Source organism: Rhamphochromis sp. 'chilingali', assembly GCF_963969265.1.
Source record: "Rhamphochromis sp. 'chilingali' genome assembly, chromosome: 20".
Lineage (NCBI taxonomy): Eukaryota > Metazoa > Chordata > Actinopteri > Cichliformes > Cichlidae > Rhamphochromis > Rhamphochromis sp. 'chilingali'.
The window spans coordinates 23,648,953-23,659,844 of record NC_137947.1 but is presented as its reverse complement, the minus strand read 5'-3'; the positions used below and the strand labels follow the sequence as shown (position 1 = coordinate 23,659,844).

At 39.6% G+C, this 10,892-nt stretch overlaps 1 protein-coding gene across 3 annotated transcripts; it reads right to left on the bottom strand.

The window, feature by feature from the left end:
* Positions 1-120: 120 nt before the first annotated feature.
* cfap36 (cilia and flagella associated protein 36) lies at positions 121-10,581 on the bottom strand. Of its 3 annotated transcripts, none has more exons than XM_080869421.1 (11): positions 10,224-10,581; positions 9,800-9,864; positions 9,572-9,673; positions 7,501-7,615; positions 7,324-7,411; positions 5,198-5,357; positions 4,523-4,613; positions 4,048-4,229; positions 2,974-3,148; positions 2,452-2,571; positions 121-2,010 (listed from the first exon to the last, which is right to left on the bottom strand). In XM_080869421.1, the coding sequence occupies exons 1-11, from the start codon at positions 10,327-10,329 to the stop codon at positions 1,997-1,999; spliced, it is 1,218 nt and encodes a 405-aa protein (XP_080725547.1). In that variant the 5' UTR covers positions 10,330-10,581; the 3' UTR covers positions 121-1,996. The 3 variants fall into 3 exon arrangements, with proteins under 3 accessions (XP_080725547.1, XP_080725546.1, XP_080725548.1); XM_080869420.1 differs by having other exon boundaries at positions 2,984-3,148; XM_080869422.1 differs by lacking the exon at positions 2,452-2,571 and having other exon boundaries at positions 2,984-3,148; positions 10,224-10,580.
* Positions 10,582-10,892: the final 311 nt, after the last annotated feature.

Below are 10,892 nucleotides of genomic sequence, written 5' to 3'. Positions count from 1 at the left end.
CTTTGTACCAATTGGCAATTGGAGCTGCAAGTGTCCTAGATTTTATGTTAGGCATTTTGATTGCTTGCTTGAGGCCAGAAAATATTAAGAAAATGGGGTTTAACATCTGAAAAGTTATATGTGCTTTCTTTTACTATGCACTGTATATCAGTTGGCTGAATTGCATGGAAAGTTACAGAGATAAGAGCAGGAGAACAAAAAGCCTGCGCTATTGGCCCTCATGGAGAATGGTCTGAAAAAGAGAAGTGAGCAGCAGTTCTCTGGATGAAAATGCCTTGTCAATGTCAGAGTAGCCAGGCTGCTTTGTTACACTGGTAACAGGAAAAATGTGTAACACACTGAATCTTGCTGCAGCAGTAGAAGATCATATATCAGCTGAGAACAGAAAACAGGCTACTGTTTGCACAGGTTTAAAAAATTGGACAAACTTTGCCGCAATAATTAGGGCAGTTATGAAAACAAAAGGGGGGTCCAACCTAGTACTTAAAAGGTCTAACTACTGAAGTGGGTAGGTTTTTATATATATACATTCAAGTCTAGACTGCAGGTTGTTTCTAAAAAATATATTTTTTATTAAACAGCATACACAATAACAACATTACAAATAAACTGGTGCATTATGGTTGATTGAAGTGAAGACTCTTGATTGGTTTGCAGATAAATACAGCACTCGTAGAAAGCAGCGCACTGTTCTCTTGGCCCCTGTATGAACATGTGATTGGTCATCTTGACAACTTGCACAGCTCTCTTAACTGCCAACGACGTACCAGCTTCCTTGTGGGAGTGCTAACAGTGGAAAACAATCTGTGCACTGGATCCAACTAATACTGCCTTTACCTCAGCGTAGAGTCCTCCCAAATCTGTACTCACTGATTCATCACGTCATGGCCAGTTACTGTTAACTGTTGCTAGAAGGAAATCAGCCAGTGTCTGAATCCAAATCCAGCACTCCAAACATATTGACTAGTTTCAAAGTAGCAAAATGGGTTTCAGAAACTGTGAAGCAAGATTTTGTACCATTACTGACGAGCATAGTGTTGCATATCTTCTGCTTATTTTCTTAATTGTCCTTCAATTTTAGAAAACCGAGGAAAAAAAATACAACTATACACCCTTTTATTTGAAAAGTACAAAATGTCTAAATATCCTCTTTACCTTGGTATGTGACAAAAGAAATATTCAAATCTTCACAATTTTGCTTAAAAATGTCAAATTATGACAAAAATAATTAATACCTGTTTGGATTGATTTGTTGTCCAACGGCTAGACATTTCTAAAAAGTAGTGTACAGACTGAAAAAACATTTTTATTCCACTTTTTCAACCAATGGTCTACAAATGTAGCAGTTATACAGCACATTTTAAGTAGTAGTGCTTTGAAGCTATACTCAGTCATGCATTCACACACCAGTGCAGGTGGAGCTGCCAAGTAAGGTGCTGCCTTGCCATCAAGAAGAAACTGGGGTTCATCGTTCTGCTCACTAAACACACTTTGGCATGTGGTGGGGTTGTGGCCGCACCACCAAACCTGCAATTAGGGGCAACCTACTCTTCTCCTGAACCCACGATCCCCACAGTATAATTAAAGTCTGTCAGGATATCGCTTGATATACAGAAGCACACAGCCCCTTGTGCTTTAGCTCAATTAACATTTTCTGAAATTAGTCCAATACAGAAAGTAGCTATCAGACCTTTAAATACTGCAGTGGTCTGTTAAGAGTAATGAGTGTCATTTAAAAACAAAGATGCTCTTTTTGCTACACAGAAAAGAACTCAGAAGATGGAAGAGCCCATAATTTTTGTCTTTAGAAAGAAAAGAGAAAAGATTTGCATTACGAAATATGCAGCAGTGTAAAGGAAGCCATGTGTTTGATTGCCAGAGTAAATAGATAAGATATAAGGGAGAATATTGCATTTTGAGGGGAAGTCATTTCTTGATCACTTCCTCTTTCAGCTTGTCGGCAAGGTGCTTTCTCTTCTTCAGCCTCTTTCTTTCCTCAGCAGATATCTCCTGTGAGAAGAGACCAGACCAGGAAGCAGTCAATACTCACCAGCAAAATAGGGAAAGTGGAAAAAGCAGCGAGAAAGGCGACTAAAATACAACCAAGCACATGTGTCTACATACAGTACACAAGCAAGAAAACTAAACACAGGCAGCTAGTACTGGAAACATTGGCATAGTAATCCTGTAACTTTGAGGTAAACAAGGTGCTGACAGAGAATCGCATCTAATAAGGAATAGGAACTGAGTCAAGATCGATGATTTCAGTCAACACAAATCAAGATCTGATTCTCTTCAGTTTGTGGCAATAAAATTATTAATTTAGGGGGGAAAAAGATGCAGACCTTTAGTTGGTGATAATGAAGGGAATGATTACTACAAAGCAAAAGCAGATGAACACAAGACATGAACAAGTACAGTTGTTAACATCAGAGGCAGCTGATGGATCACCTTCTGACTGGAGGAGTGCTGTGCTGGAGAAGCACAGTGAGGAGTAGGTGGAGGAGGAGGAGAAGAAGGAGGATGAGGAGGGGAACAGGCCCCATTTCTCTGGGACTGACCCACTGCCTCCTAACAGGCCAGTCCAGAGCAGACACAAGTGGAAGTGGGTGGAAATGAAGAACAAGAAAAAGAAGCAAATAAAACAAGTTGGAAGGGGAAAAAACAAGAAGACAAAAAAATTAAATGTAGGTTTAAGAAAATCAGGCGAAATTTGGATAACTGGTCCTGGGTGAGGCATAATTCATAACCAGCGTCAAACTTAAATTTCTAATCTCTAAAGATAACTTTGAAGAACTTTAATAAGCCACTATGAGTATTAATGCATGAATGTGTGTCTAATCAAAAACAATGTATTCACTTCAACACAACTACTGCAAATCCCTGTTTCAACAGATAGAATTTGTGCCAAACTGCCTGCAGCAGTTGGATGAGCAACTTTATGAAGTGAGGTATGGAGAAGGAGGCGAGGACCTGCATTTACCGGGGTAGTGCTGGGTGCTGGTGTGGGACTGCTGGGTGCCTCCTCCGGCAAGGACGATTGCTTGGTTTTCTGCTGCTCTTTTCGGAGCGCGTGCAGCTTGTCCCTCTGCTGACGCAGATATGCCGCCCTCTGCTGGAGCTGCTCCTGCTGTGATACTGATAACTCCTGCAGAGAAACGCAGGTGAAGCTCAATTATTATATTTCAACAGCAATTACAGCTGCTCTCCTATCTCCCAAACTGCTTCCACAGTACATCTGCACATTTGATTTGGCACAGACTTTTACACCTCCTGACACAATCCTCACATTTATCCAGGCTTGGGACTGTTACTAGTCATTCTAGCATGCGGAGCTTTAGTCTCCTCCTAGTTTCAAACTGGCAATCTCTCACACATGAGGCATAAGGGCATGTAAACTTGTTATTGTCAAGTCTCTACATTTCTTTCAAACTCTTAGTTACACCCACTGCATGTTTGTTGAGTCCTTTTTAAAAACACCAAAAATCAAAACATGTAATCTGCAACATTAGTAATACTACTGATGCTGCTCGTTTACATGACTTCCAGCATTAAAAATGTATCTCATCTGACTATGTGGGTTGGCTGTAGCTCAGGAGATAACGCAGGTCACCTACTAATCTGAAGATTGGTGGTCACATTCACAACAAGACCTTACAAAGCATTGGTGAAATCACCGACAACACCTGTCTGTCTTTTATATACAGTCTATGCATTGGTGTTCCTCCCTTAAATTAATGCAGGTCATAATTTGTATTGTATTGTGATTATCTGTATCTGTATCTATTGTACATATTTATGTTAGGTAGGGAAGTAAAAAAAATATCTGTATTTTATTTTGTTTTCTTTCAGTAATAGGTAATTCAGTTGTTTAAAACTAAATAATTGTTGTCTACCTAAAAGGAAATATTAAACCCTTCTGTTTAGAGTGCAATTGTGCTTTGGCACTGATCTTTCCTTCAGAGTGAGGATGAGGCAAATCGCTTTTTATGTTATGCGCAGATTTCCTGTAATCTATGGGGTACGTCAGCAGTCTCACAGACTCACAGTATATGGCTTAGAGAAGCCAGCCTCCCTGTGTGCTTCCTCCAGCCACGCCTCGCTTGTAGTCTGGCTGCTGTTGCTCTGCTCCCCGGCATGAGGACTGCTGCTGATGGAGGGCTCACCAGACTTCACAGGAGCTCTCACAGCTGGCAGAACTCGGGATCCCACAGCATCACTACCACGATCTGTGGGCACATACACAAATGACTTTGATGAGCTGCCACTCTCGTGTTGGTTGTGTGTTTAAAATAAAACAAAAGATTAAAAAGCTTCACATGTTATCTGCAACATTAGTAATACTACTGATGCTGCTCGTTTACATGATTTCCAGTAATAAAAATGTTTCTCATCTGACTATGTGGGTTGTCTGTAGCTCAGGAGATCAAGAATAATGTGGTATAGTGGGGTAATTTTATATAACAAGAAGAAAGAAAGAGTTCAGTTGGTCGCAAAGTGTTTGTCTTCTCTTCTAACTTACCTGTTGTGGGTTTAGAGGAGCTACTCCTCTCAGCACCACCTCCTGTAGCAGCTGTCTTGCTCCCTTCTTTTCTAACTGGGTTACTGTTGACCTACAGGTGGGGATATGGGTGATGGAAAGAATGAATGAACATTTAAACTGTCTCCAAATAATGTGCAAAATCCACAAAGCACAAACACTTCAAAGCTGCTTAATGATCCAATAATTAGGCTGGTATTTATATCTGTTAAGAGCAGAGGTCTACTGTGCATTTTAGTTTTACCAGCATTTTCTCTCTGTTAGCTATCACAGACACAGCTGGACTGGCATTACTGTATTTCTAGTTAGTAAACTGCAGTGTACTTATTAATACATCCCTGATTAAAATCTTACTGCATGGATGGTTCAACTTTATACTGTGTTTTTCCAGTTACCAGTGTGGTGTGCTGATCATTAACCCATGCTTTCACCTTGGTGAAATTTAAATAGCACATTAATAAAAAAGTGATTTCAAAGTTAAAGGGGACTTCACAATAAGAATTGAGCTCAGGCACTCAATGGAAAAGTAGTTAGTGAGATTATGTGAGATAAAGTCCAACAAAAGGTAACACTGGCATGCACAAGAAGCCTCACTAAGATGCACTATTTGGCTGGTTCACAGGTCTTATTTAACTCATAGTGCTCATGATGCCTCACCTTGGCAGGGCTGATGTGTTGGCTGAGGGCGGAGGAGGTATTCTTGGCTTCATCACACTCTGCCATTAGCTTACTAGAGCAGCCACTGGAGGTGGAACCAACCTCTTTCTCTAATAGCAGCCTCCTGGACATTTCCTCATCATACTCCTCTTTTGACTTTCTACACAGGAATAAGCAGGAGAGAAAAAAAAGAAAGAAAGAGTTCAACATAAGCCTAGGACCAACTAACTGTTTAAACTTCACTATTTCAGCCCTGTTGCAAAGCCTTTGGTCAAGAGCCCTCTCGAAGGGGTTCACAGTATGTTCAGTAGTTTTGGTGTGATAACCTTGGCCTTTGACACCACGTGAGATGTTGGTTTTTTATTTTTATTTTACTTGTTTTTAGGTGATTCGATGCTGTTTTATCTTGTTTTTGCTTTAACATAGGGCTGTTTTAATTTTATGTCTTATGTGTTTTATTTATTTAATTTGCTGTTTTTTGTTATTCTATTGTTTTAACTTATTTTCTGTACAGCACTTTGTTCCTGTGCTGGGTATTTTAAAGTGCTTTATAAATAAAATTGGATTGGATTGGATTGATAAGAGCATTGACAATTTAGAGGTAAGCCTGTTCTATTGTCCAGTTAGCCCTTGGCTGACAGCACCAGTAGAAACTAGAAAAAGACAGCCGCGACAGGGATTTCCATGTGGTAACCCCGTTTTGACCCAACCAGCTCCCAGGCATCACCCGGGAATCACAGCCAGATCCTTTAATTAGATTTATTTAATAGCCTAAATTGTCTCAGTGGAGACTGCTGCAAAGCATTTACAAGTAGGTGTATGGAAACACAGAGATACTGTGACTGGAACTGTGCCTAGTCATAAATCCTGTGAGGATTTTTATAGGTTGATATTGACAGAACATAGATACATTTGAACTGTTGAGGATAAAACAATTAAACATAAACTTGCAGAATTAATACTAGTTTAAGACCCGTCATCAAAATAAGCGTCAGCTTCAGTGATGCAGTTCCAATCAGAGATTACGTAAAACAATTCCTTTATGATGCCACTTATATAGAAGAAACTATTGATAACCTGGAGAGGAGTAGGGGCAGCATAGTGGACCGCTGATAAGGTTCCCTGGTATGACAAAAGGGATGAAACCATCGTTTTTCTCAGCTGCTTGTTTAGTGTCAATCCCTCCAACCTAAATTAGCTGGATCCTAAGGAGCTTAACTGTGGTCCCATTAGACTCGGTGTGTTCTACTTGGCCAGGCACTCAATAGCAAAATCCCATTAGAGAAGAGTGATAGGAGCTTTGGGAAGCCTTCAGGAAGTGCAATGGATGCATAAAGAAAATGTGGAAATTTCTTAATGGTATAGTGAGGAACAAAAGCCTCATATGTACTATAAAATTAACTGAATTACCTGAAAAGTAAAATTAGTAAACACCTACTGACTAATGTAAATGTGAAATTTCAGCCTAAATACAAAGAAAAAGAATCTATTCAGTTAGGAATAATTGAGAAAAAAATGGGGATTTAACTTCCCGTCAGAGTTGTTAAGCAAATACATTCCTAATTAATGTTAACTTGGAATACAAATAAATAGAGCAGCACTTTTTTATTCTGTTGTAGAAATGATCAAAAACTGTTTCCATGAAATTCCCGTCAGAGACTGTTCAAAATCTGGCTCATAGGACTTCTAAAATATCCTTTCAACAGATGTGCCATAAAAACACGAAGAGCCACAGCATTTAAAAAAAAACATTAGAGTGCTCTTAACTAAGGTGGCACAGTGAACTGTGAGGATGTTTCTAAGAAAGGGTGAATGAGATGTCAGGTTCAACAGAACTAGTGATGGTCCACAGTCAGTAAAAAACTATGTGGGGAAAGATAGTTGAGCAGGTACTGGCTCGTTTTGGCGTTCACTGATTGATTCACCTGTGAAACAAACTAACTGAACCAGACACTCACTAAAGGTTTTCTTACAGTCACATATTGAAATATCAACAATCCTAAATCTTCAAATCGGCCATTCGAATAGCTTTACACAACAACTAAAAGTTTATTTTTGGGACACCAGTAAATGTTATGTCAAACACTGAAGGAGTCAGATACCACAAGAATGACAGAGCGACTTACTTAAGAACCTCCTGCAGGATTTTCATCTCTTGCTGTTGCAACTCTGTCATGACGTCCACACCATCAGTCAGACACTCTGGGAGGGCCCCTACACACACGAAGACATTTAACCTACAGCTGAGCGTTTGGCTCTGCAAGTGTGTGTTTGGATTTGCTTTACATGTTAATCCAGCCTACCGTTCCTTTCTTTAATGACCCTGAGGGCTTGGAGCTGCAGCTCCATATTCTTGTGAACCATCAATGAGCGAAAGATCTGGAAGTCATCTGTAGCCAGAACTGGCTGGAATACTGCCTGAAGAACAAAAAAACCAACATCAGTGACGTAGTCCGTTCACAGGTTGTAGTAATGTGTGAAATAGTTGTTGTTTTCATTGACTGGCTTTATTGAACAAACTACTGAGAATTATTATGTATTGAGAAGACAATGAGGCAATGTCAATGTCATATCCAAGACGAATTTAAACTCTGAACAATGCAGGAGGAGAAGCAATTCTTGTGAAAATGAAAATTTTCCATAAAACAACCAATATCACCCTGACCTTAAACATAATTTGGGTGAAGGCTCATCAGGTGATCACTTTGTGCAAGTTTAGTTTATTAAATACTGCCATGGAAGAGTAGCGTGTCCTGTTGATCATGGACAAACCTTACTGGGCCTTCAGTCCAATAAAAACTATGTAAAAAGTTTGTGTTCATATCACATGATAATGAAGACTGAGTGTGTGCTTATAGAAGAGACACAACTGTAAAATTCAAATTATATTCTGCATCAAAATCTATTCAATTAGACTTTTTTTTTTCTTCACAATTCCAATGTCGTCCAACTGATCACTGCCAGTGGTAATCCATGAACATGGTCTATATTTTTGGACATTTTTGCTTTAGTTCTGGCAACTCATCAGTTTCACCAAAACAGTTTCAGTCTCTCATAAACACAAAAAAAAACAACAACTATATTGTGAAGTATTTGACTCAATAACTAAACACAGAGGAAGACTGAAAACACAGTGACTCCTAATGAAGTGCAGCTTGAAGATGATTTCTTTTGATAGGTCTGCTTTGTGTAATAAACATTCAGACACAGTATAACACTTCATGGTGCTAAGGTTGTAGTATTTACAGAGGACTTACATTAATCTAAACTAATGTGATAAAATGGAAACAACCGTTTAACCCTTCCTTAATTGATGGCTCAATTCAGAACTAAGAAATGTGTTTTCTGAGGAAAAAGCTCAGTTTGACTATGTTTACAGCAACAGATAAAAAAGCAGAAACAAAAGACAAACATCTCAAACTAATTAGGTTATTTGGCAACAGGATAAGTAACAGAATGAGTATAAAAACAGTGCATTAGTGATACCAAATCTTTTAGAAGTAATGACTGCAGAGATTCTGCAGTCTGTATAAAAGGGCTAGAGCAAATGTTCAGAAATACATTTGCAAAGAGTTTTCATCATTTTGATATTTAAAACGGCTAAAGATTCAGAAAATCTGGAAAATGACCATGATTTCAGGATTTCAGGAGGGAATATCAGCATGGGATCAGGAATAATTCCAAAACAAACACTGTCAGATCACAACTTGCATTGATAAATGCAGCTTAAAATTATCATGCAAAGACAAAATGTACCTACACAAATCCAGAAACACTTATCTGGATGCTAAGCTCATTTAAGGTAAACTAGGGGACAATAAAAAAAACAAAAAAACAAAAACACTGCCCTCTGGGTTTTGAAGTTCGTTTTGGAATTTATAGATGTATAGATGTATGTATAGATGCTATGCCTTCAGCCAAAAGAGAAAGAATCATTTAACTTAGTGCACAGTTCAATCGCCAGTATCCATGGTGGTGTAGGGGTGAATGAGTTTGCATCTGTAAAAGCACAATATATATACAGGCTTTGCTTATTTCAGTAAGACAATGTCAACCAAACTCAGCATCTGAAAAGTAGTAAGTACCTGACATGTCAAGACCTGTCAGCTATTGAAAACATCTGATGAACTATGCAGCAAAAAACACAGCAAAGACGGCCTTAGACAGCTGGAATGTTGTATAACGCAAGACTGTGAATGTTTCAACTTAAATGGAAACCCCTCCAAACTCATTTTTTAAAAACGTGTTGTTGGCATCAAGCAGTGGGCTTGATGCCAGCAACACTGGGCTTATGTAAGCAAATCCTATCCCTGATTCTCAATTCAGGTTAGCTGGCAGGATGACAGTGGTGTGCAAGCAGGAAGCTTAGAGTACCTCCAGAGCTTTAGACTTGGCAAAGGGAGAAGTACACGCATCCAAAAACTGCTGCTCGTTGATGCCAACCTCCTGCATGTAATTCTCCAACAGCTTCTCCACCTACGAAAGCAAAGCAGCTCACACCAGTCCATTCTGACGAGTCAGCAATATGAAACTACTACTGACTGATGCTGATGAGGCAATGCACGACATTAGCCAGATTGTAGTAATCACAATTGAACTCACCAATTTCTTATACTGCTCGTGGATTTCTGTGTATGCCAACTTATTCTCATCTTCGTCGTCAAAAACTGAAATATTGAAAACACACAGTTGACAGAAATGAATTGTGTCCACGGAAATATTTTATAGACTTAGCTAGATGCACTGACTTTAGCACGCAGAAAAGTTAAACATGTAAAACCTGTTTATAGGTCCGCTTATATGCAGATGTTTGTTGTATTTGGTGTCGTAAGATTTGCTGTCGCTGTTTCCGCTCGTATCATATGTAAATGTACAGGAGGAGAAAGTCTAGTACTAAACTTGAGTGGATAGACTATCAGACAGCATCGCTGTTACACGTTAGCGTTAGCTTAGCCGCAGCGCTAACGGTGCACAGCTCCAGAGAGGCTTAGTCTCAGACTAAAATCACCTCATAACCTGTTTTTACCTGTGCATTTGTTTTCCAAAAAGTCCGTTACAGGAACGACCCATTCGGGACTTCCAAGGTAGCCAACGATGCTTTCTAAAACCCATTCACTGTCGTCCTCAGCCATGTTGGTCGTAGCTGGCGGGCGTAAGCAGCAGCAACAACAACAAAGGCAGCAGCGGCAGCCCTGACACAGTGTTGTTCTTCAGGTCGGCGCGTGCAGCACAGCTCACACAGATGGGAAAACACATCTGGTTTATCGTCCCTCATTAACTAGTCCGCATGAGTCTCGGAGGCTGCTTTTTCCGTTCTGGACAAGGTGAGAAATGCGCAGTCATGAATTTGAGAATGGTGAGTGGTGACGCCTAATTGGTTGCTAAGGTAACCATTACGTCAGTCAGCTGCTCCTTCTGCCTGGACGAAGTAGAGCCCTCCACTGGCACCGAGACGGAGAAGCCGCTAAAGTAAGCATTAAAAACTCCCCACAGTCCCAAACCTGCAGTTGCTGGAAATATCACAAAAACAAGATAAAACAAAAGTTAATTCTGCATCGTTCGCTCATTGTATATAGATTACTGAGTCTTTTGTTTGTACTTTTTGTTACCATTTAGCGTGTGCTATCTCAAAAAGCAATGTATGGTGAACCAAACGTTTTCAGATTCTACTCCCTTTATTTGTTGTTTTTATGCT